The sequence below is a fragment of the Mastacembelus armatus genome, chromosome 8 (genome assembly GCF_900324485.2).
Source record: "Mastacembelus armatus chromosome 8, fMasArm1.2, whole genome shotgun sequence".
Lineage (NCBI taxonomy): Eukaryota > Metazoa > Chordata > Actinopteri > Synbranchiformes > Mastacembelidae > Mastacembelus > Mastacembelus armatus.
The window spans coordinates 10,243,221-10,269,471 of NC_046640.1; the positions used below are offsets into that span (position 1 = coordinate 10,243,221).

General features: G+C 40.9%; 2 protein-coding genes across 7 annotated transcripts; one reads left to right on the forward strand and one right to left on the reverse strand.

Annotated features, from left to right (window-relative positions):
• The first annotated feature begins 205 nt into the window (after nt 1-205).
• tmem98 (transmembrane protein 98) lies at nt 206-5,475 on the forward strand. The gene is made up of 7 exons (XM_026324876.1): nt 206-446; nt 2,388-2,623; nt 3,024-3,155; nt 3,246-3,279; nt 3,797-3,912; nt 3,992-4,051; nt 4,464-5,475. Exons 2-7 carry the CDS (start codon nt 2,493-2,495, stop codon nt 4,663-4,665), a joined length of 675 nt encoding a protein of 224 aa, XP_026180661.1. The 5' UTR covers nt 206-446; nt 2,388-2,492; the 3' UTR covers nt 4,666-5,475.
• Nucleotides 5,476-6,072: 597 nt separating this feature from the next.
• svilc (supervillin c) lies at nt 6,073-26,104 on the reverse strand. 6 transcript variants are annotated; one of them, XM_026324871.1, is made up of 34 exons: nt 25,972-26,104; nt 22,899-23,184; nt 21,842-21,997; nt 21,511-21,687; nt 21,196-21,227; nt 19,926-19,987; nt 18,801-18,946; nt 17,818-18,046; nt 17,047-17,621; nt 16,751-16,841; nt 15,271-15,318; nt 15,090-15,152; nt 14,481-14,555; nt 14,283-14,385; nt 14,119-14,190; nt 13,994-14,026; nt 13,716-13,908; nt 13,381-13,547; nt 13,156-13,275; nt 12,919-13,055; nt 12,519-12,666; nt 12,252-12,397; nt 11,970-12,145; nt 11,230-11,374; nt 10,212-10,527; nt 9,879-10,024; nt 9,129-9,228; nt 8,820-9,024; nt 8,604-8,737; nt 8,371-8,526; nt 7,576-7,719; nt 7,346-7,464; nt 6,763-6,918; nt 6,073-6,533 (listed from the first exon to the last, which is right to left on the reverse strand). In XM_026324871.1, exons 2-34 carry the CDS (start codon nt 23,168-23,170, stop codon nt 6,444-6,446), a joined length of 4,932 nt encoding a protein of 1,643 aa, XP_026180656.1. In that variant the 5' UTR covers nt 23,171-23,184; nt 25,972-26,104; the 3' UTR covers nt 6,073-6,443. The 6 variants fall into 6 exon arrangements, with proteins under 6 accessions (XP_026180656.1, XP_026180654.1, XP_026180655.1 ...); XM_026324869.1 differs by having other exon boundaries at nt 13,716-13,914; XM_026324870.1 differs by having other exon boundaries at nt 13,716-13,914; nt 22,899-23,374; nt 25,972-26,098.
• Between the last annotated feature and the right edge of the window lie 147 nt (nt 26,105-26,251).

Here is a 26,251-nt window from a genome sequence, read left to right on the forward strand (position 1 = left end):
CAGAAGTGTGACATGTGTATAAATGTATAAAGACTATTAGGGTACGCCACCTGGCGTTGACTCTATTTCCACCTCAGCGTTAAACTCAAATTTTTCCAACTGCCATTCAAACAAGGCAGCGGGAGCGCGCTCCACGCACACGTTTTCGCGAACACAGCTGCAGGTCGCGCGCTGAAAAGTTGAAGGGAAACGACAGAAAAAAGTTTTGGTCACCGGTCATTGCAGATATATATGTGTTTTGCTTAATGCAGCCATGATATAAAAACACTGTACCTGTGTGATCAGTCACTCACCGATAGCTTTAGCCCAGCCGTGCACGTAGCTCATGTGCGCGTTCACGACGGCGCAGGTTTGGAGATGTCGGGGCTGTCTCCGCGCTCCCGGTGGCCGAGCAGAAACTATGTTGTCTCCTTAAAGGAGTCCAGCTGCAACGACAAAATGTTTAGGTAAGTGACTGGAAATTAAGCTTTTGTTTGCTCCAATCGAGTCAAAACGTTTTCTTTATTGGAAACACAACTTTAGACGTGTTTATCGGGCTTCAGCAGAATATTTCCAACTTTGTGTAAACAGTCGAGGTGTCTGGTGAAATATTACAGGGATATTGTTATTTATGCGTGTTTGTTACCGTGAGCATGGGTGTTTTGTTTTTTTTTGTTTGTTTTTTTTTTTAATCTATTATCAATGGGGAAATTATGTCAATATGGTGAAAAAAACAACAAAAAAAAAGATTTCTTGTCTGTATTGTTTTTTTTTACGCCACACTGCACAGTTATCCAGGCAGAACTGCTACTCTCTAATGTTTTAGATACTCCTCAAATTTAAAACCAGAGCCCAAACAATTATACAGGTGTAGCTGTTATGGTCGTGTATTTAATTGTTTCTCTTAAGTCATTTATTCCCGCAGCTGTCATCTTGTCATCTCATCTCCTTAAATTTTATTTTGCTTTTATGCATTATTGCTTTTATATGGCCTCATTACCTTGTATAGCTATCATTTAGATTCCTGCGTAGACGGTATAATGTAGTGTGGTGTAGTATAGTAGGCCTATAATATGTAGTATGCTTTGCTGGAAGAAGCATTCAGATCATTTGCTTCAGTTTAAGTAGTAATACCACAGAATAATAATATTCAGGAGAGGCACACATAGGTCTTTCTTAGTAGGTTATAAGTACAAGGGTATTAAAGGAAACTTTACTTCAGAGTATTTATCATGCAGATTGGCTTGTCACAGTGTTACTTTGTTACAGGGCTTCCTTCACTGATGCATAAAATGGAGCTTTTTATTGTATCTGATCGAAAGCGAATGATCCCTTGGAGTTTTTTGTGTAGTCTGCTCTGGAATACTTCATTATTTTTGCTTTTATATGTGTTGCCTTTTGGCACTGAGTTTTTAGACTCTAATTAATAACTGGCCTGTAAAAAGAGAAGGAGTTAGAAAAGCTCTTAGGCAGAAGAGAGAAAGGAGAAATCCCTGTATGATACGGTGAGTGTAATTCATATTAATCTGATTAAAGAATTACAGCATTCCATGGCTGAATCACACTTAACCATCCAGGGAAAGGTGCAGGTTTACAGAGTTGAAGGCTTGGCTGCCGTGTGGTAATCTGTGCTTGTAACTGCATACAAAACTTTATCCCTGCTTCGAAAATGTCATGATTTAATTACAAATCAATCCAGTGACTGCTTCCCCTGTACAGAGTTAACATGCATGCACAGAAGCCATCAGGTGGGGCAGGACAGGTTAATGAATGACTAGACAGGGCAGAGGGCAGGTATACTTTACGCTGAGAGAGATGAGAGAAGCTAAATGTGGCAACATGTCACCTAAATTAAACTGCAGATAATCTAAAAACACTTTAGCTTGGACTGAAAACATCAGATGGTAAGAGGTCAAAGTTCTGAGCTGAATTTAGTTCTTTGTTGAAGTTTTAATTGTGGATTTAGATGTGTGCACAGTGCTGGATCAAAGTGAGTCAGAAGGGTGTTGACTTTGTGACTGCTTGTTAAAGTTGAATGTAATTATTATGTTTGCTAATGTTTGTGGTTGCCCAAATTTAGCAAAATGTCTCTGTATAGTAAACAGAGTTCTTAATAGCCTGTATGAATTGGAAACAATAGGCAGGTGAGCTTCAGCTTTTTATGTACTTACAGCAGGTAAAGATCAGTTTTATGTGTGTGATGTAGGTTTGCTATATTTAGAATCAGAAAAAGCAGGGCTGATTGTATTATCTTCATCATTGATCCAGATGAGCCCTGTTCCAACAAAAATGGAAATTAGGGAATTTGCTTGCAGAAATATCCTAAACTGTGATGATAATGTTGCTCTTCTTCGGCTTGATGTTACATCCAGTCAGAGTGAAACCACCAATTATGCTCTCCTCGATAGATGAGTGCCCTCCATAATCGAGCTCAGACAATCAGCCGACCCTGATTGGACTCTCTTCCTCTCGAGGAGCTGCTGTCTGCATCCACTGTGGAAGCTGGAGTCACCATGGAGACGGTGGTGATTGTGGCCATTGGGGTGTTGGCCACCATTTTCCTGGCCTCCTTCATTGCCCTGGTGGTGGTGTGTCGCCACCGCTACTGCCACCCTCACGACCTGCTGCACCACTTCAACTCCAAGTCAGTAAATAAATACAAAACCCCAAAATTTGTGTCAGATAGAGTTTTCATTTCTATGAGTTTTACTTCTCTCAGACTTTAAAGTCTTAAAGGTACTGAATCTTAACTATTAGTTATTTCATCTGTCACCTTTGACTGTGTACTCTGTCATACTGTGAATAGAGATTGATTGAATTTATAAACTATATACTTTTCAACTGGAATTAATTTACTTCCTCACTTAATATCCTTTTGCTGGCTCTCCCTGTCCATGTTGTTGTTTAAATCTTTCTTTCTTAGACTTGGGATGTAATACCACATATTCAGTTATTCGTTTTGAGAAATATTAAATATTTTTCACAATATTATATAACCATAAAAGTTTTTTCTACATCATTAGTCTCCACTGACATGTTCACAGACCCACAGTGGACCTGATTGGAGCCATGGAGACCCAGAGTGAGCCGTCTGAGCTGGAGCTGGATGATGTGGTCATCACAAACCCTCACATCGAAGCTATCCTTGAGAACGAGGACTGGATAGAAGACGCCTCGTATGTGGTGACATTGACAACTGTGTATTTTACTTCTATCTGTGCTAGTGTGATAAATTCCAACTACTTTTGTGAATTTTTCTCCAACAGTGGTTTGGTCTCTCACTGCATCTCCATCCTGAAGGTAATGGAAGCACTTAGTCACTACTTGAATCTAGTTTTAGTTTATTTTTTAGCAACTGACTGCAAGGTTGTTATTTCCACTCAGGATAGAGAGACAAGTCCCCCATCACATTTTAAATTCCAAGTTTTGTTCCTGTCAATGATTCATTGGTTTCTGGTTGATTTTTCTTACCAAAGACTCTCTGAGAAGACCTGAGCTGATAAAAATGTTAATACACTCAGCTGAGTTGCTTTTAGTTATTATCATGAGCTCAAAACAAAACAAAAAAAAAGCTAAAAACACTACAAGGTAACACTAGACAGGTAACGGAAAGGCTTCTCTACCAGTATGCAGCCTGAATAAGAGGTGTGGCCACTTTCTTTCACCTAATATTTTATATAAACAGCTAGATGGCTCTAGAAATTACCATAAAATAAGACAAAATAGGTCATTAAACATTTTCTATCATAAAATATGAGGTATTCATAAAAACAATTTGTTGACTTGACTAACTGATTTGTTTGACTTCCACATTCAGATCTGCCACACTTTGACTGAAAAGTTGGTTGCCATGACAATGGGCTCAGGAGCAAAGGTCAAAGCACCAGCCAGTCTGAGCGACATCATCACTGTGGCCAAACGGATCAGCCCAAGGTAAGACGTCATAATACCAGGTTATACCAGCAGGGTATTGACGCTGGCTTACCTGCTTCCTCATGCTTCTCCATCACAGGGTGGACGACGTGGTCAGATCCATGTACCCCCCACTGGATCCAATCCTTCTGGACGCCAGGTAATCACGTCTGTTCTTCAACCATTTATATGAGTTTGATAGATTAATGCAAAGATCTACTGCTCAGTTAAGTGATGATGCATCTGAAGAACCACATGATTTGATTTATCCATAATTCAATCAGCTTTGTGGCATACGAAAAAAATGGGAATACAAATACACGGGTGCCAGCAAAACAATGCAAATCAGACAATGATGTAAAATTGGTGTTTTTTGTCATCATTTACTAAAATTGAATTGAAACTTAATGCAGTTCTTTAAGTGTTATGTTACTTCCATGCCTTCTCAGCAGACAAAAAGTTGTTTTTTAAAAAGTGTCCTGTTTAAAAGCCTGTCTTTTTGGAAGTGTTTTTCATTCAGCAGCAGCCAAAAAAAAGTTCAGTCAAACATATGTCCACATTTCCTTCCTCAGGGCCACCGCTCTGCTTCTTTCCGTCAGCCACCTGGTGCTGGTCACTCGCAACGCCTGCCACATCTCTGGCAGCATGGATTGGATCGAGCAGTCGCTCCACGCAGCTGAAGATCACATGGTGGTTTTGCGTGAGGCAGCGCTGGCCTCTGAACCAGAACGAAGTATACCTGGAGCTGACATGCAGAGAGAACAGGCCATCTAGAGCAAACACAGAAAAAAAGAGCAGGCATGCTTCGCAAACGCATCATCCAGTCAAAATTATTAACACTCACAAGCAGGATATAGGGATGCACTGTACATAAAACACTTTAAAACTATTCTTTTTTTATATCTGCACCAAGATGTGCTGGAGATCACCCAGCAGTCACGACAGACACCTTTCAATAGCTGTAAAGCCGACATCACACAATCGCTTGCAGGTGTCTATTTAAGGTATAAGCTGCCAGAAAGTAAAAGGTGTTTGGAAATTTCTTCTCGGGTGCACCATATCACCCAGTGGTGGGCCTAAATCCAATCTCAGCAGCACTGCACAGTCACATGGAGGCTTAGTCAGCTAATCCATTCTGAGGAAAATAACACCCAGTTAGCCATTTAGCCCAAAGAGCCTCCAACTCAGGAGAGCAATGGAAGACTAACCTGACTTATTTACAATTTGTGGGGTCAGGGTGATGGGTGTATTCTTCGAAAACATCCCTGAGATACTTTTATGCTTTTTGAAATCACCGGGCTGTGAGTCCAATAATAGCAGGTTTAGCCAAATCAGCACCACAGTAATAATTTTTCCATTTGAGTAATGCCCAGTTGTTCCACTGCAACATTGTATTATGATTAATTGAGCATGTTATTGGATGCAAACCTGGTATCGCCTTCTCTTGAAAGTTATTAGCTACACTAGCAGCATCAAAATATCTCAACATTTATTGGATGGGCCGCCACAAGAATTAATACAGACATTTATGGTTCCCAGAGGATGGATCCTAATGACTTTGGTGTATTCTCTGACTTTTTCACCAGTGCTACTTTTGTTTTTGTCCATTTATGATTTGTGAAAGTCAGGCACTACACAGAAAGTCCCAAAAGAAAACTTGCTTTTTCTACATGTGATAAGGAAAAAGAAAGTACAGTTAAGAAAGTCACTACTACAATTTGTGTTTTTTTTGTGTTATGAGGTTTTGAACATTGTACTGATTGAGGTGAAACTGAATTAGCATGTTGTTTTGGGCCAGAGGGATGTTATTGGAGCATGTCTACTTGTTCCTTCATGCATAGCTAATAGTAAAACCCAAAGGAATCCTAATAAGGCATTACCCTCAGCTACAATGTACATGGCACAAACATTTCTACACAAAAGGCTGGCTGACAAATTAACACATCAGGAGCCTAAATAGTACAACACATAACTGTAAAGTACCCAGATTATGGAGTCAACGACACTTACAATTTTAGTGACAATCATGAATTAGGGAAGCAGCACTTTTTCTTTCTGTTAACTAAAACTGAACTTAAGCAATGCCGAGACATTTTAACAGAAATATTGATCAAGGAGGAAACATTTAGAAAGTGGTTAGCCTTTTATTTTTTTCTTGTTTACATTGTTTATTAGCATTGATTTTTTTTTTTTTTTTTTTTTAAGTACTCTTTTCTCATCCTTATTCCACAGTTTGTTACTGATGTCTGTTTATTCCCCACACCCTTTCTTTTTTCTTCCATTGATTTGTACAGATAAAATGAATTGTCATAGGAAAATGTGTTTTGCTTTAGCTCTGGACAATAGCTACATAAAAATCCATGTCCAAGTCTACACACTTACACCAATATGACATAAATAAAGGTGAATTTTTTTTTCTTCTTTTTTATTGCACTGTGAACAGTCCTCTGTGCAACAACATGGTGGTGGTGTTTTCCTGACATCTTCGCTTCTTGGTGGAGAAGGAAGTCCCCCATTACAGGAGCGTCAGTCAGCCTCCACATTCTCACTGCCTAGAGAAGCAGCCCTTTGCTTTTCTTCAGTTCAGTCTGCTTCCAGCTTGGTAGGGAGGCATATTCATCTCTCCTCATTTCCAAGAGTGTCTGTGACATAATTGGACTGATTTATTTATTGCAGACAATGTAGAAATCAATTTATAAATAGGATACAAAATATTAAAGTTTAGACTCAACTCCCTTTAGGGATTTATGACTTGATCAGATTAACATGAGGGCATCTACAGTATTTCCATTTCTAAAATCTGGTAAACACTGCACCCTGCTGGTTGAAGGACATCACTGCATGTTGCTGTGCCACTTCATCTGTCCATACCTGAAAGTCCTGGTCAGACAGGTACACCTCCAGGTGCCTGGGGTCCACTCCATCAGGTAGAGGACTATGTAACAGTTCATCCACAGGGTACTGGGTCTTCATGAGCTCGGCCAGGGCGTCCTGCACCAAGGTCAGCTTAACCAGGCCTGGATCACCCTGATACACATCACCACGCATGTCATCAGATTTTAAAAAAAAAAAGGTAGATGTGGCTTTGACTGACAGCAACAGACCCTACTAATAGTCAGACCAGAAAACTGGAGATATTACATGTGAATTGTTAATCAATGGTTGGATACACCAGCTGGTTTCAGATGAAGAATTACTTCACAAAAATCAAATTGATGAGACAACGTGAGATTGAAAGGAAGAAAAAAAAAAAAAAATTGCAGGTTTTATAAGTTGCATTGATGTAGCTGTGGGCAGTGCGCAACCTCTATAATGTTGGCAGCAGTTGATATGGTAGGGAATTATTAATAAAATACTGGTAAATTAATGCATTTCTCACCATTTCTGTTAAGCTGTGAATGTTCCCAGTGTTATTTACAGAACATCTGACCTTTTTCTGAACCATAAACAGTACCTGTGCCTGTGTGTGGGGTCCCAGGCTTTTATCCCAATGGGGGAAGATATTAGTGAAGGTGAGAGGTTCAGACCCCTCAAAAATAAGGTAGGCCTGTGGTTGCCTTCTTGGGTTCTTCTCTAGGAAAGAGGGAGAAAAAAATATATATTTTTTTTTATTTTTTAAATACCCATTAGGTACCAGCAACACCTTCATTTCTATGTTGTTCCTGACAGACATTTTCCTCTTACCTTTGCAGTACTGCAGCACCGTCTGCATGGCACACCTCTGCTCATTGTGCCATTGGCTGCAGGCTGAAGCCGAGCTCTCCGTCTGCTCAGGCTGGCCCCTCTGCCACAGGTAAACCTCTAGATGGTTGTCAATCAGAAACAAGGCTGGAGGACAGACAAGAAAGATAAGGGATACATTAGACAAAGTGGAATCAGATTATTTCTTGGACTATGTGCCTGTGGGATTTTTGGGTTTGGCTGCAGGAAGAAAAGGACAAAAAAAGTAAAACACAGATGAGAACAGAATAGGTTAAATGTGTAAAAACTTTTTTGACAAAACTATTATAATATTTCCATATCTACCTATTTATTTTTTGTAATTTTACACTGGTTTCAAATGACAACCTTTGTCCTTACCATGAAAAGTGAACAAAATCCATCTACTGATATAGGCCATGAGATGTGGCTAGATGTACTGAAAAAGTTCTAGGAAGTGGACTTTTGGTGTACATGGTGTATAATGAACCTTCAAGCTGAATATTAGTAGCATTATTTACAGAATCTATGTAGACCATGAAAATGCTCTGTATAAATATAAAACAAATGGATGACAATCTCTGACATAAGTTATAGTTTAAGGTTTTTACAGAATTATCAACAGCTTCTAGTCTTTTCAACTACTTAAAAGTACTTTTAAAATTTTTGTTTTCTATAGCAAATATTTTATTTCTCTCTGTATTTTATTTTTCTAGTTAATCTGATTTTTAAAAATTGGATTAAAGAGAAAACAGAAGACCATTTTGTGTCTGCTCTGACCTGGCGGTGGTACAGAGTACAGGGTCTCCTGTACAAAGGGCATTGCCATCACAAGCCCAGGCACCCGACTTGGATTCTGCAGCTCTTTGGCCTGAAAGCTTCCAGAGCAGGCACCCAGATGAAAGAGACGAGGTGTGAAGTTGTACTTTCCTGGATCTGACGCAAGAAAAGATTCTGTTTAATTTGAAAGTTTCCAGAGTTGAAGAAACTAAAATAAGCACCGTTTTTTTTACCTTGCAGCATGCAGTCGTAAGCCTTCCGGTCCATCTGTCCCAGTGCTGCCCAGAAGTCTGCGGGCTCTGAACCTTCCTCTACCATCTGGACCTTCACAGAGCTGTTTTTGCTGAGACCCAACTCTGATGGACACCTAACACACAAACATCACAAATCTTTAGATCACTATGGGACGCTAAAATCCTTCAAAAGCACATGCAATGAATGTAACTTACATTTTTGTGAGACATTCTACTGCCCTCTTGCCGACCTCTCTGGAGCTGCTGTGAGCTTTACAACCAGTCCATAGGTACAACACCCCCTGCTGGCTGTTCAGCAGGACAACAGAGCCCCTGGAGCGCAGCCCTGCACAGGAGCAATCCACCTCCAACAGAGATCCCTCCTCTGGGAGCTCACCTCGCACACTGAACAGACGCCACTCTGCAAAAAGGAAAACACATTAAAAAATTTACATTTCAAAACATGAAATTAAGACTAAATCAGGAAACGGAATTGCCTTAAAAACATTATGAATTCACACGTACCTGCATTACTGGAGGCCTCTCGCTTTCCCTTATGAATGATGAAGCCTCCCTGGAAAAGATGAAGGAAACAGGGAGGTTCACTTCCCTGAGGCACAACCACCTTAACCACAAAAACAAAAAGCAGGGGAAATGTCAGTATATTGTTCTGGATTCTAGAGTTCAGCCTTTATTAGCATAAAGGTATAAAAACTATAATACTTTCCATACATTTTTTTCCCTAAGGAAAAAAATAAATAAATAAATAGCTGTAGTAACGAAAAGTTTATTTCTCTGCTATATTACTACAACTGTTGTGTCCTTTAATGGGCTGAAATAAAAATGACCTCTCTCTTCACTCATAATATGCAACTACTATAAATTATATTAGTCTTAGAAATTCTCAGAACTGATTCAAAATATGTTTTATGAAAACAGGCATTGTAAAATTAAAGCATATTTCATTATGCACAGTCATGTCCCAGATTTCACGCTCGATATGTTCCACATCAATATTTCAGTCGCTTATACACAATCTACAACTTATTGCGGTCTGCATACCAGTTTTATTTTCTTTTGCCTAAATTAATATTGTAATAAATTTATTTTTTTATATCTGCATGGCTATTCTTTATGTTCCCATGAATTTCACAGCACACTGTATGGTAGGACCATAAATTCTTAAAAAAAGGTGTATAAGTTTTTACTTGAAACCTCTTCCAGCACTTACAGTAGGTTGTAGTTGAGTGAATATATAAAGGCCATAGGGTTTACCTGCGATTCTTCATGGTTGCTCATCCCGATCGAAAGAAAAGCAGCAGTGTCACGTCCGCTGACACTGGAGTTACGCCCACGCCACAAGAAGAACACTGTGTTTTCTATTTGTCCAGGACTACTGTTGTAGGATTGGTTTTTTTCATCTACACAGAGAACAAATAATAAAAAAAAAATTTTACACTTATGGTTCAGATATTTTGTAATCAATATTCTTGTCTAAATGGATTCAGACAAACTATAGAAGTGCCACTTTCTAATGCATATAATCAAAAATTACACGACTTTAAAAAGAGTGGGGAGGCAGGGTATCTTGTTAGGAAGGTCACTAACCAGCTGTGTTGAGGCTGTATGTCCAGCGGATGACATACGAGTCTCCCTCATGAAGCTGTCCGGTGCTCTGCAAAGGAATTTCACTGTCATCAAATTCCTGGACATGCCAGGTGTCCACAGCGACTGTTTTCAGCTCCATCTGACGTCCTTCTTCCAGCATAATGACTCCGTGCCCCCTCTGGACATCGACCCCTCCCAGCACATTATGGACCAAACCGTCTCCTTCCAGTAACTGGCCTGACACAAGAGCCTTGGCATCATAGGGATTCAAAAGATCTGATGACGACACAGGCTGTGATGATGGAACTGAGATGGACTGTGTAGACAGGAAGCAGACTGTTACTTACTGAAGTTTAAATGGTTAGTGGAAAATTACAGATTTTAAACTGATCTGACGTTATTATCTATTTGTAATAATCTAGGTCTAAATGATTAGACCCTGGTGGGTTGCTCTTTGTATCAATTTGACTACCATTCATGTGACTTCCCATGTTTTCCAGAAAGCTCAACTGTACCTATTGTTCAACTTACATGGGAGAAAAAGACTTTTCTAATAGTAAAGACACTCTTCTTAATCAGAACATTAGTGCAACATGTCAGAATTAAATCTTTGTAAGCGACAGAACAAATGATTGCTCATGTTAGAGTGTGAAAAATATAAAACTACTGTGCACTGCCAATAGCTGATATCTACTTATCTCTATTGCAACAATGAAATGCAACAATGGCAATAAAAACTAAGCAAGTATGTCGGTCCAAGATGGAGTTTGTCCTTCAAGCAGTAATTTATTTTTTTATCTTGATCTATTAGTTACTGTATAACATGTTTAGACTTTAGAAAACATTGGTAAAATTGTTTGAAACTGGATTTTAAACCCTGTAATTATCCATGTATGGTGAAAAAAAAAAAAAAAACTGGTCACCTGTTTTCAATCAACAACCCAGAGCCCTGATCACTTTACCTACATGAATGATCTGACTATCTGACTCCGTTGAAACCTTAAACAGTGACACAAACCTGTGTCTCATCTTTCACCAGGACAGCTTCCTTCGTTCCTCCACTCCCATCTGTCCAGTCCAGAAACTTCTCTCTGAACAGAGCCGTCTCGTTGTGCTCCGACAGGATGCCGAACAACGCCCAGCTGGGACGACCCTCTCCCCTCCTGCAGACAGAGGGATAGCTGAGGGAATAAATGTCCTGAAACCCATATTTAACACAAACCTGTGATATTCGTTTAATGCAAACAGTGTTTTAATCAAAAGCCACAGAGTATAGACTCAAAGCTTCACAGGAGACATATTTCCTAGTCACAAGTTTAGAAATACAGTAGTTTTTAGTATATTGCTGCACAGTGTGTTTAGGTATTGCAGTTATCTGAGTTGTGGTTTGTGTCCACTTGTTTGAATTTTGAAACAACTGTAATTCAGCAGCTGCAACGTGTGTGTGTGTGTGTGTGTGTCACTACAGTAGTGTGGCAGCTTGTTGGGATTTTACAGCAGGGCATGTGGACACAATGCTGAAAGCTGGTGTTTCTCCATGTGAAGTGTAGAATTACAAGCTGCTTGCTTCAGTTTTACAGGGTGCACACATTAAACTTAGTGCTGTTTGCTGTGTATAACTTGGAATTACTTTTAATGCTTTGGTTTTAGTGCGTGCACAGCAAAAGCTCAATAACCGAGGTGAGCACTTACTATTTTTCATTATGAAGTACAGACTAAAAGCTTGACTCATTTAAATCGCCTGCGGTGTGAACTCACTGTTGTATGCTGGGGTTACATTGTGTGGGATCCAGTGGGTTGACTCGACAGTTGCTGTAGTCAAAAGCTCCGACCCACACCTGGTGAGTCAGCTGGAGAGCAACGTTTCTCCTGCTGGAGGAAACATCCTGCCCATGCCACAAGTACACCTCACTGCCAAAATCAAACACCAGGGCCTGGACACAAACAGAGGAAATCTATGATCTCTACAATACCCTAAAATAAAAAAGTACCAAAGTCAAAATGATCAAGGAACAGGAGACTGCAGAAAGGAGCTCAGACCTCAGTAGAGCCCAGCACAGAAATGGAGGGAATGGAGGCCCAGGCTTTTTCATGGGGCACCAGTCTGTCCCCCACCAGCCTGTACACGCAATTGGACTCCACCACACCGTGCTCATAAAGCTCATCCTCCTCTGGAGCACCAGCCCCTGTAGGAAGAAGAAAAGAGTATGTTTAATAAAAACACAAATGTGGTCATTGGAGAAAAAAAAAAAAAAATGTTTTTAAAAATTCTACTTTTTGAGAGACAATGGTAAACAATGGAGTAACCTCTGTATTGTGTCCTTCCCCCTAGAAGTTTCCAGAAGTCTGCAGCCAGGCTGCTGTCAGAGTTCACCCCTTCCTCCAGATGGATGACCTGGGAGGCCTCACAGCTGAGATCCTTCTGGCTCTGGATGAACGATGCCAGCTCAGATGCCTGAAAACCAGACAACAGTTTCTAATTCCACTGTAAAACAGGCATGTGGTAATATGAGCAGTAACAGAGTATGTTTGTGTGGACTTTACCACTTTATTATGTAGTAATTTTGAGTACTCTTAAGCATTTGATGGATGAAGAGATATTTTCTGTGTTTTTCCAGTGTTGTCACTCTCTAAGCAAGAGTGTAATGGCTGCACAAACAACACGATTAAAAGCACAAACACTCCATGGTCTTGTCCTTGTTGGTACCTTAGTTTTCTCTTGTTCATTGGCAAACTCTCCGCTCCACAGGATGCAATGCTCTGGAGTCACCAGCAGGAAGCAGTCTCCACTGTTTAGCGACCGCACTGCAGGCTCCACCAGACGCACCTGCACATGCCGCCTACCTGTCACCACAGGCAGTAGTTAAAATAAACACCTGAACACAGAGAGAGCCCCACGCTGACACACATGTGCAGTACATATACAAACCATCTCCTTTCTGACCTTTGATGTGAATGAGCATCAGGCTGCTGAAGGGAGGATAAGGTGTTGCAGAATCTAAGGAAGAGATTATGTGTTTTGATCTGGCCGGATGGGAATGTGCCACAGAGGAGTTCTTAGACTCTGTAGAGAGGAACAGACAAGGTGAGAAATGTGAGCAACAATTAGCAGCTCAAAAAAAATAAAAAATAAATAAAAAAGTAAGAGGAGAAAACAAAAAAAACTGACTCTTCTCTACTTGGATCCTCTCTTCAGCACTGGTATTGACTCTCTCTCCCATGTAGTCCTGCCTGATGTCCTCCCTGGCGGCAAGAGCCCTCAAAGGGTTTCTGGAGCCCTGAGTCCGACGGGAGGGACGCACAGACCGCCTGTGTTCTGCTACTGCTGAGGTCAGTCTGTACCAAACACACAGACAGTACAGAGTTACATGGACATCATTAGTTATGACTGTTTACCCATCAAAATTTCTATCAGATTTGTAAACCTGATAGAAACCATAAACTACATCTGATGGATAAAATGGATATTATGAATTGAAAAATCTATGGTACAACCAAACTCACATGGGTGCGTTGGTCCGGCAGAGGACAGCCAGGTCCTGCTCGATCTCCGTGGCAGCAACATTTTCATTGGGTAAGGGGACACAGGAAGAGGGAGGTGGTTGATCACTGTAGAAACCTCCGTCAGACGTCTTTGTTTCATCAACAGGTGGCTCCCTCTTCACCTCTTGCAGAGGCACCGAGTGAGGAGAGTCCTCTGGAGCTGCCAGGGACAGATATGTCAATTTAAAAATACCAGATGAACCTTTACTTTATAGAGACTGTTCATATGTTAATCGTACCTTCAAGCTCCATCACAGGCTGCATGGAGATTCCTGATGATAAGGAAATACAACAAATAGTTTAGAGAGAAACAAAAAGGGAACCGGCATTGAGTGCTCATTATACATATTAATGTTGTTCTGACCTTCATGTGTGTATGCTTCAGTTTCAGTGGAGTGTCTCTTGTTACAAGAAGATTCAACGTCTGATCCAAGACCTAAAAGGTGGAAGATACAGAGGAGAAGCATCAGAGAGACCAAGACAAACCCAGAAGAGAACAGAAGCAGAACTCACTGGAAGTACACTCACTTCTCTTAGCTGTACGTCCATCACCCTGCTCCTTTCTTTCCTGCTGTGCATTCATTTCCTCGGCTTTATCCATCTGAAGCGGCTCGTCCTCAACTCCCTTTTCCTATACAGCCAGAGAAACACACCTGTTGGCATGAGCTCTTAGATTTAAACATTAAAAATAAAAGATTCAGCAGTGAAAATGTGGGGCTGCATCACCTTCTGTCTCCACTGAGGCTGAATCTGGTTCTTGGTGGGGGATGAAACTTCTTGAGCCTCAAAGGACAGATTTGTCTGAGGAGGAAGTGAAAAAAAAAATGCCTGTTTGATATGTACATGATCAGGGGGAAAAAAAAAGAAAAGGCAACATAACCAGAGTTGGGGTTTGGAAACAACCAAAAATAAATAAATAACATGCTCAGATGTTAGTCAGGATCAAAAATTAAAAGAGCATTACAAGATGTACAGATTTTTGGCATGAAAGTAAACAGTTCAAACTATTTCTATTAACGTTGTACATGTGTTGTGCATAAAAACCATGGAAGAAAAGTGCACTTCAGGTCTTTGTTGATGTTAAACTAAACTTGGTTCTTTGTTGTAGTTTCTAGTTTTTACATTTCCAAAAATCAGAACCACTTGTGTAGTTCACTGAATTAATAGAAACCACATGGAAACTGTGAAACAAAAGCTGCGACGTGTCACTTCAGAAACAGCATCAGCCTCAAACAGAAAACACTCATTAGAAACTTCACACGAATTGTAAAAATCACATCCATCTGAATCTGTGTGATGACAATACACTGCAAAACCACATCGCAACACAATTACCTGATTGAAACACATGATATACTGGGGTGTACTACTAGAATAGACAGAGGCAAAGACGGGCTCCTGGGAGAGAAGAGGAATTAGGAGAGAGAGGGGCTAAACTATCATTTTCTAAATAAAAGCTTATTTTTCATAATGGAGTCTTGATGCATGCGATTCAAAGGATTATTTAAAGACTTACCCAGCACTGAGCATTGACACTCTCAGTATGAAGTGTTTCTGTCTCTTTCTACAGGGAGCAATGTGAGGGGAGATATCATAAAAGAAAACCTAAATTAAAATGATGTGAAAACAAAAATGAACAGATCAGAAAAGGAATTAAAACTAAAATAAACTGGTGCAGCTCAGACCATAAGGTCCTGAAATCACCATTTAAGTATCAGAATGACCAGTCTGTTTACATTTCATGTCAATGTGCGTCAGTCAAACCATCTCAGTAGATAAACACTAACTAGCTGGGATATATTCCCCAGTAACATAAGTCTGATCTCAAAGTATTTAACACATACCAAATCCAGAGCGCTGTTGCTATTGAGATGCTGTATCTGGTTTCAGTGGAATGACAAACACCCAAATTTAACGACCAACCTTTTCACATTCAGGATTTAAGGATGAGATGAAGAGCAAACTCAGTAACCTCAAATTGCAACACTGAATTTTACACTGGTTTCTCACAGAAAGCAAAATTGACAAAGAAAAAAAAAAAAAAAAAAAAAAAAAAAAAACGTTTATGGTGTGAATCAAAATGTTTTAATGATGTTTCATCAAATGTAATTTTCTATCTTACTGAAGCAAAGAGAAAGATTAAGCCACAATTAAGAACTCACTTGCATTGGAGCTGAGCTAAACTTCCTGACACCCAAACTGCAGCCTACTGGACTACAGCTTCGTCTCCTCCAGCATCACTGCATTGGCATCTTTTACACCTTGGGCTCAAAACATCAGCTCTCAGATGCTGTCTCACACTGACCTAACATGCAATATGTATCTCAGCTTCATACAATCACTGCTGCGTCAAGTTCAATATGTGTCTGTCTACATTAGCATGTAAATGAGATATTTCAATAATTTACAAACACTCCTAAAGTTTTCACTTTGTCGCTATGTGGCACTGAGTGCAGAGGAAAAAAAAAAAAATAATGAATGTAAACAATTGTAATGTCAGGCTGCACACTGGAAAGTAAAGGGGGGCTGAATACACAGTATGTTAGATGGTTGATGAAGATATGAAAACTTCCCATGTCAATAATATGTGAACATTCACGTCATGTCAAGATCACATGATCACAGAGCAAATCATATGAGGGTTAAAATAATGTCTAACATTAAATATGGATGTAACTACATTTAACAAAAGCAGCTAATGCTTACATGTAATTACTGTCTGTGTCAAGCTGGAGAATCTTGACCTTTTAGAAAGTTTACCAGACAGAATTAAAACTTGACATAAAACTCAAAGAGCATAAAGATGGTGTGACATGACCGTAGGAGAAAAGCACCACTGACCATCCACTGACTCTGACAATGCCAACTTTATGTGACAGAAAGTGCTTTACATTAGAGACTGCACAAGTTTCATTTTGCAGATGCTATTTGATCAGCTGAGAGTTTCATTTTACATGCTGAAAGCTCACTGTGTGGCCCTAACCTTTGTTCCTTACCTTGCTAATTTTGCCATTGGTTGTTTCCTGAACATGTCCTCTGGCTGTGGCTTCTTCACTGATCTGCCTTATTCTCTCCTGCTCATCCTGCCTTTTGAACAGATCACATACAATTCAGTGTGGTTTTCACACCTGATGGTTTATGGAAATATGATCATTTTTGTTTCTGTGTTCTCCCCAGATTAAAAACAAAGAACATTCATACATACTTCAAAAAGTTCTAACAATCAGAGCAAGGACATCCTTTACACATGTAGCACCAACTAGTCAATATTTACTTAATGTCCATTACTTACTGAACTCTCACAATAGTATCTGAGCTGTGCTCCGTAGACAAGACCTCCTGCTCCTTCGGCTTGGTCTGACAGGGCCTCTCCTCCAGAGGAGTGTCCTGCTCTGACAAGACTCTTGTTGGTGCACAGGCAATAGTTTCCCTTCTGTTTCGAGCCCTTTGCCTCCAGGGAGCAACAGGCACGGAGCCTCCATCTGCAGCTGAAGCCTCACGTCTCACTCTCCGTGGTGGTGGAAGAATTTCCTGCCTCTTTGATCCCTCCACCACCACATGTACAGCTGCATCTCCACACCCTCCACCATTCGGCTCAGGGTTGCACGATACGTCCATCTGACTGCCTTCTGCTCTGCTCCACTCGGAGTGGCTCTTCTTTAGGATTCCTTTTAAGCCTGGTTCAGAGTCAGAGCACTGCAGACCCTGCTTGGTAGGACTGTTCTCCCTGGGCCCAGGACTGGTGTGGGGTTTTGGTTGTGAAAGACGCACCTCACTGGGCTTCAGATTGACAGACGAGGCCTGCTGTCTGTCAGATAGATGAGAAGACAAACCAAGGGCAGGAAGCTGTACAGGGCCTTTCTGCAGCTGAACAGAGATCAAGTAAGTTAAAGGTTAAGTGTTCAAATTGTGCTTTGGCACAGCAAAATTTACAATTGTTACTGATTAGAAGGAACATATGTTTGTGCTGCCTTCAATTCTTAAAAAAAAACAAAAAAAAAAACCCCCCCATTTAGATTCATGTTTTTTAATACCATAAACAATTTTGGTTATTCTTACATACCAAGCCAACCTCTTCCACAGTGATGGGCTGTGTGCGGTACCGAGCTCCTTTCTGCCTGCGCCTCTCTGGGGGTCCATCACCATGGCCACCACTCTGCTTCTCAGGTAGAGACAGCTTGTTGAAGAGGGCCAACTTCTCACTCATACTAAGCTTGCAGCTCTCATCACCATCTTCCACTGACTCAGCCTGTGCAGTCTGAGACTCCACTGGTGGGACTGGTTTGGGGGTACTGCAGGGACAAAAACGACAATAGATAGATTATAGACATAAGATAAGCCTGGTGATATTCTATAATTTACTTATTGACAACACATCTCACAATTTAAGGAAAGCCAACAATGGATAACAGGTATTAGCTGTGAATTAAAGGTGCAATCTGTATAAAGTTTAGCACCAGAACCCTCCAACTCCATCCCACCTTTTTTTAGGCATGTGGCAGGGTGAGGTGGCCGTCACTTTTAAAACAAGACATGATTCCCTGTCTAGATCCAGTATTTGGTTTGTCCATTCTGGGCTACTGTAGACACATGGCAGCACAACATGGCTGCCTCATTGGAAGGAGGGCTGTTTCCTTTAGAGATGTCTGCAGGCAAATCTGCAGCTCCCATTAACACTATTACTTCTTACTAATGTAAGAAACATTTGCTAAAAACTAAATATGCATCTGAGCATTAAGACATTTGGAACAGCCTTTAAAGATTTATTAGAATTTTTGATTTTGACTTTTTGGGATTTGTTGGCAGTAAGAAAACCACAGAATAATGCCTTATGTCTTAACATTAAACACATTAAGGTCATCACCAAAAGGCTAACCAACAAGCAATGGAACTGATGTCTAAAACAGTGACAGGCCAATATTAGTTTGTACAATCCAGACAAATGACTATGAAACTAATAATAACCTTCTTACATGTGTATGTATTCCTACCACCAAACTAATATCTGACCCAGTTATAGACCACAGGATTGTCCACACAGCCCACCTGATTGCCACCATTTCTTCACAGGTGATTGGCTGAGTAAGAAAGCGAGGGTCGTTACCACGTCGCACCCTGCGTTCATGACAAACGCTGCCTGAGCGAGGCTTCAGAAAGGCCGAAGCCTCAGGGGCTGCAGACTTCTCCAGCTCCTACAGATGAGGCGGGGAAGACATTATTATCAACAGGGGACATCTGTTTCCTATATGCAGACTACAGCAGGCTCAAGCCAAGAGCCCACACCTGCTAAATAAGTAATTATAGAGGCCATAAAAACAGCAGTGAAAACATCTCCTGTTCTATTGTTGGGGCAGAAGGAGAGAGGGGCCGCGGGTCAGATAGCTGGAGAATAAAGCCGCTAACTGTAAGCTGGAGCATCTTGGCTACATGGATGGAGTGCCAGTCCAACAGGTCACAGTGTAACCGGAGCTCTGCTGGCTACAGTTACCTCGCTGCCTGCTTCCACAGAGCAGCAGGCTAATTATAACACATCTGCTATAGTTGTTAATGGAAATGCAGTGTCTGGCACATTCTCACCTGATGCTTCATGACTTAAAACTGTGCAAAAGTTACAATGTTGGAACAGAGATTATACCTGGAGACTAGAAAATTCAGTGCGTTTCATCTTCTGCATACAGACCATGACGGTTTTCTGACACTTGTGGATATTTATCATGCTATGAATTTAGTCTCATTTAATGAGCACAGGCAGACACACTGCACCATCCAACTAATCTGTGCATCCAAGTGTAGCACCTGTCTGACCTTTCATATTCACTCAACATGACCAGGTTGTGTTCTGCATACTCAGCGCTGACTCACTGTGCACGCCAGGCTGAAGTGACAGATGAAACTTTCTCTCTAGATGTTCAATACATTTCTCAACTCTATCACTTTATCACTACATAATGCCAGCATGTAGCACCACACGGGCCATACTGGCCCATATTAAACATCACATTGTAATGGCAGTATTGGGAGCAATTCTAGTTAGATCTGACATCCTGATAACTGCATTTTTTTTTTTTTTTTTTTTTTTGATTAATCATCTCCACAGGCATTAGGACAAACAGCATGCAACAGAGAAAACAGACAGGTCATGAAAGGCAGTAACAAGTAACATAGGCTTACTTTAAACAAAGACATCTTGGCTGCCACACTCATTCTGGCTCTGTCATCTATTTTCACATCAGCTGTGTGTGTGGGGGGGGGGGGGGGGTAGAAAAGAAAATCAGCATATCATCAGAAACTGAATCAGCTTTATTAGCCAAGTTTGTGCACACAAACAAGGAATTCATGAAAATAATTATGACATGAACAACTTGTGATTACACCCTCAGACACTATCTGATAGTTATTAGTGAAAAAGGTGTCAGTGATAAACTTTACACCGATTCAGAGACAGATGCTGGAAAACACAGTGTAGTTTCTGGTGAAAACTTCTAATGCTGAAAGGTCAACAAACTTACTGAAGAACTGTGCTCGAGAACAATTATGAGATAGTTATACTTGTGTATTTTTATTTTCTTTACTTTATTCTACTCTTTAATATTTAAAACTGGAAACATTTCACTCAACTACATTTATCTGATAAAATGTAAAATGAGTAGATTTTCAAAAGACATGATGCCTTTGGGATTAAAACAAACTCATTTTGAACAAACAGAGGTTGTGATTTAATGAAAGGGCTTTAATTTTTTTCATTTATAAAAAGTCTCCAATATTTAACAAAAGATTATTTTATAGAGAAACAATCACTTCCAGGTGGTATTTTTCTTATGTAGCATTATATTGTATTTTAATAATTGAGTATTGTGGACACTTCAGCTCAGCTATGAAAGCACAGCTGCAGACATTATACTGAATATATAAAGCAAAAGCCCCTATCACACCTGGACCATAGAAACATTACAACATCTCTGACTGAATTCAATAAGCTTCGAAATCCTCAGCTCGAGGGAGTCTTTAAATAATGACAAGTAACAAGAAATAAAATTTAAAAGGACTTTTAAACTGAAAATGATAGCCCCAGTAGCGGTAAAACTAGACTTCTACAGAGTACCTGTTCCTCTGGGTGTGGTGTAAATTCTCTTTAAGTCAATATTTGTAACAACTTGCTTGTAACATTTTTATGGAGAAGAAGAGACTGAGCGTTGCCCCATTGCTCACATGGTTTTGTGAGACGTAAACCTGTCATCGCTGAGGAGATTCAACATTACGAGCCTAAAAATAAAACCTGATTTACTTCTTGTGCCATTTAATGAGTTTATGGAGGCAACTGTGTGATGCAAGATGCAACTTTTCCTTGTTTTCAATTACACTCATTTAAGTTGTGTTTAAAATCAATGTGGTCAGGTATAATAAAATGTATGATCACTGCCAGGAGTAAGGACAACTTTACCTTTACTGTTCTCCTCTTCCTCTGCATCCAGTCTAGAAAAGTGAAAAAAGGGGCAAAAGATAAGTTCAGCAGGAAAAGTTTGAACAGGAAAACTTCTGTCCGTTCTCTCTTGCAATAATACTCGTCTGTGCTTTCACATGCAGCTCCAACAATCAAGATACTGTGTCATATTTGCATGGTCAGTAAAGAAACACTGAAGGCCACACACATGCAAACCACCCAACCCAATGGTTTTTATGTGAAAACGCACTTTGGAGCATGAGGACATTTTGTTTAGTGAGGTCCAAAGATCCCACAACCAAAACAAGCCCTTACCTGCTGCTCTGCTCCATCTCACTGACCGTGATGGGCTGCGTCCTGAACCGTTCACCGGTCTTGCGACTGCCACCTGACCCACCCGGGAGGTAACGCCGGGTGCGTCGACAGACCCCATCAGACCCTGGCTTCACAGCCAGGTCCAGAGGGGACACGGCTTGACCAACATCAGGGCAGCTATTATCCACCCACAAACAAACACACACACACACACACACAAAGTGCGGAAGGAGGAAAAGGGGAAAAGATGTTGAGGCAACGACAAATATTGTCACAAACGTACACAGTCTGATAGTGACAGTGTGGCTCGCACACATGCAGGTGACCCTACACTTTCTCTGGCTGCACTCCACTGCCAGTCTGCTGCAGAAGGGCACTTCTCAACTGGCCCACCGACACCCGAGTGTGGAGCTGCGGGGCCTCAAGTCCAAGAGGGACAAAGTTTTCCTCCCCACTCAGCATGCTAGCAGAGTCCTGGGAACCCTGCCTGGAGGGGGCAGGAGCGAGGGAAGGAGGTGAGCTCTCAGGTGTGAGGAATGTTCTCAGAAACCAAAGTACAACCTTGAACCTTCCCATCAAATGTTACCGAAAACAATGTGCAACACCAGTGGTGAAAGGTAAAAATTTGTACCTTCATTTCTGAGAGTAAGCAGGTGGCCAGTCTGTTCTATAATCCCAGCTCCAAGAAAAAAAAACACCCAGACCTCATGATGAGTGAAGTATCAGGCTAGGACAGTAACCACACTCAAGTGCAAGGGAAGAATCAGACTGGCTTTAAAACTCCCTGCTGGGACCCACTGATTTAGATCTAAAGTTTTAATTAGTAACAAAGGCTGGAGAGCAACAGGTGAAGTCAAGGATCTGGTGCTGCTAAAAGGTCACTGCTAAGAAGCTGACCAAGTTTAAAAACTTGCAGTCCATCTTGGATTACTAAACAACAGCGATTTAGATTTTAACCTGTCAGATCTTGTGCTGTGAAATGCAAAAAACATTTTGGAAACCAATGTACTATTTTGGGACAATAGCTACAATATTGACGTCATAGTGAGAAACTCAAAGCAGATGTCATTGGGTTTATAAGGAAGACACATTACTTTGTTGCCGTGTGGACTAATTTGACTCAAAATACCTGCACCCTTCCACATAAAGCAGCAAGAAGGTAGAAACAGCTCCACCATACTTTTTACAGATATTACAACTAATGCTTCAAAATGTTCCCTGTAGATTTTTCACTCAGATTTTATGTCACTGTCCAACTCAAACTTGTGTCTCCAGCTTCAAGAAAACATTGATCAGCTTAGACAAACCTTGGCATCATCATATACATACACTTCTGATTAAAACCAGTAAAAATAATGAAGTCATCATTTACTCCACGCAAGACTCACCTCCTCCGGTGGCTGGACTCTGCAGGAGTATCTGCCTCTAAGCCATTAGTAACCCCTTGTGTCCTGCCGTTAACTCTTGCACTTGGCCCATCGGAGTTCAACGCCCCTCTGTGGGCTTGGGTCGCTGGGTCATGCATATCTTTCCCCTCCCTCCTCACCCACTTGGAAGGAAGCTCCTCCATGTTGCCATAACGCTCGGCCAGTTCTCGCCTCCTCTCAGCCTTATAGCGGGCGATCCGCTCTGATCTGGGCTCAAGGACTGGGTTTTCCATGGGGTCCAGAAAGACTTAGGAATGGAAAACAAATGGGTTGTTGTTTCTCCACTTTCCAGCTAAGGCAAGATACAGCAGCCAAACCTTTAACTTGTAAAATTCAGATTCCATTGAACCAAAGGACTTCTTGCTTTGCTGTGCTCATAGAGCGCACCAACCTGAGGTTGCAAACAAATCTGAACACCAGTGAGTGAGATGTTTCTCCTAAAACAAGAGAAAACAAACAAACAAAAAAAAAAAATATACATATCAACTAAATGCCCCTCAGGACCCTACATGCCTCTCTCCAAGGATCCATGAAAACTTTTATGAATTACTGCCTACATAGCATATTAACCAGCTTTTCTTAAAGTACATCCTTAATGTAAGCCCCTCTTCTTGCTTGAGTCCATGTAACATGACCTGTACCAGCCTGCAGTGCCATGCAGGAATCTCCCCTTGCACTGAAACTCAACACCACAACAGCTCAGCTCCTCTCTGGGTCTAAGCCTTGATGCCAGAGCCTACAGGCTTGCTGCTCTTTTGCATGTAACCTAAGCTCAACAAGTCCCTGCTTTCATGTTCAAATGTTATCCAAAAAGCTGCATAGCTAGTTTGATTGTTGTATGTTATCTGTCAAAAACACAGGTCAAATTAGATTAGTTATGTTTTCAAATCGGTTTAAACATATACACATATAATGATGCAGCTGAATCATGACATGATCCCAAGCAACATGTGCACACAGAAAAAAGTCCCCTGGTAGCAACATGGTTGCCTGGAAGTGAATAAACAACACTGAGGCTCTAATCCTCACATACATATAAATAGCCCTGATATCACACAATTTGCATTCAAAATCAGCAGCTAACCATAAGACAGGATGGCAAAGCTTTTATTGGATCTGTGTCATAAATGTGTGTGTGTGTGTGTGTGTGTGTGTGTATATATATATATATATATATATATATATATATGCTTTCCAAAGCTGTGGATGTCAGCACTGCTGATGCAGGAAGCACAAAGGAACCAGAACAAAGAGATGTGAGCCATTGACTCAGAGCACCAGTCAGAGCTACTGCAGGGCTGAATGGTTGCAGTGGCAGCAGAGTCCACAAAGTAACAGATTATACTTTTATTAAACTACTGGAGAAAAATAAACAGCAACTGGACAAAATAAATGTAGATTAAATACTTTCAAGTGAAATTCCTATTCTACTATGGGTCAGATCTGCCTTTGATCCATCAGAAACATCCAAATTACCCAGATGTCCATAGAGAATAAAGTAAAAGCCACATTTGCAGACACTGTCAGCAGGAAGATACAGATCCCAAACATTCAAGCCGCAGTGAGCTTTAATGAGCTAAACCGTAAGATGCAGTGATCCCTACATGAGCTCGGTGTGTTCTGTACATCTGTGTAGGCGCTTCATAATACACATACATGCACTGCTGACAAAAACATATTAACCAGCCCTGTCCAGACCCTAAGGGAGCAACTCCCAAGTCACACTTCATTATGATTTGATGACAGAACATGGGGTAAAATTTGACAGTAGTCACAACAAAAGTCATGTGACAAGCTGGATTGTCGACTGGAGTGGAGAATACCACTGGGGCTCAACAGGGATCATGGGTTTCTAATCCAGGGACAGTAGCTCTGAAATAAAGCCAGCTGATGAGCATGGGACCCATTCTGTCTGCTGTCAGAGATCTGAACTGAAACTTCAACAATGCTATAATTTTAAAAGGAAAAGGTCCAGCAGGTGAAACAAAGTCCATTAATACTGAGTTGAAGGTATAAATTCAAATCTTCCACCTGGTACTAAAGGACTTTCAATAAACCACTATTTGACATTACGCTATTAACTACATCTTCACAGACTGATTGTTTGTCTAGACCAACAGTTCAGACATGGTTAATGTAAATGTTACATAACAAGAGGACCTTGGTGTCCAGCAGACAGATTAAAAGGCTGGCCAGAAAATAGCCCTGACCAATTACACCTGCCCAGACTGAGCTACCTGCACCAAAAACCCCAATTCGTGGACGAATTCATTCTTATTCATACTAAATAAATGGCATGCAAACCAAAGTAAACATGGATATGGATGGATTTACATGGCTGTGACCCAGGGAAAAAGACACAGTGACCTCAGCAGCTCCAGTCAATGTTATATAGGCATGTGGCTGGAAGGCAGCTTTCTCCTCATGCACCCACCATAATCCACTCAGAACGCAGCTGGGTGTATCACATTAACACTTGATTGGTCTCTGCTGGAAGTTTTATGTTGTATAATAAATTAGATTAATTTGTTCAACAAATATCTACCCAGTGTCCAAAACTGCAACCTGCTGTCAAATAGTCTGGGAAAACTGGAATCTGAATTTTAAAAAAAGTTAAGGTCCAGGCTCATCAGATTTAAAGTAGTGCATGTGAGAAAAAACACGAACGAAAAGGCAAATAAAGACGTTCAGTTTCATTCGTGCGTCATTTTGTGCTTAAATTACGCCCAAAACGTGTTCTGCCACCGAGGACCTGAAACATCATAATATTTATTGTAATTAGACTCTTAGACAAATATTTTCACTCACAAAGTGACTGAACACCAAACCTACAATCACACGCGTCCAACGCGCACTTCGAGCTTCCTAAATTAGAGATCCACAGCGAGAAAAAACTCTTGGCGCACAGCTGAATGACTGTAACATGGGACTTGTGATAAAGGTATTTAAACAGAACTACGTCTGACTAAACGTGCTTTTGAATAAAACAAACAAAACTCTTTCAGACCGAATAAATCCACAGGCGTGTACTTACATGCGCTGGAGGTTATGTGAGGGGAGGTGGCAATGAGCGGTACCCGGCGCGCCCTCCGCACTGACCCCCTCACCAGGGCTGTCACTCCAAATGTAGGCACACTCGCAGCTGTGCAGGGCTCTCCGTATTAAGGAGGGAACAGTGTATAAATAGATAAGACAGCAGCCGTCAGTACGGAAACCCGGAGAGACTCCTCCAAATCGACTTTACGCGCTGTTGCAGCCTTTACATGCAAATACAACCAAAACTTAGTGGGTTGCCAGTTGGGGTGAACTACTCC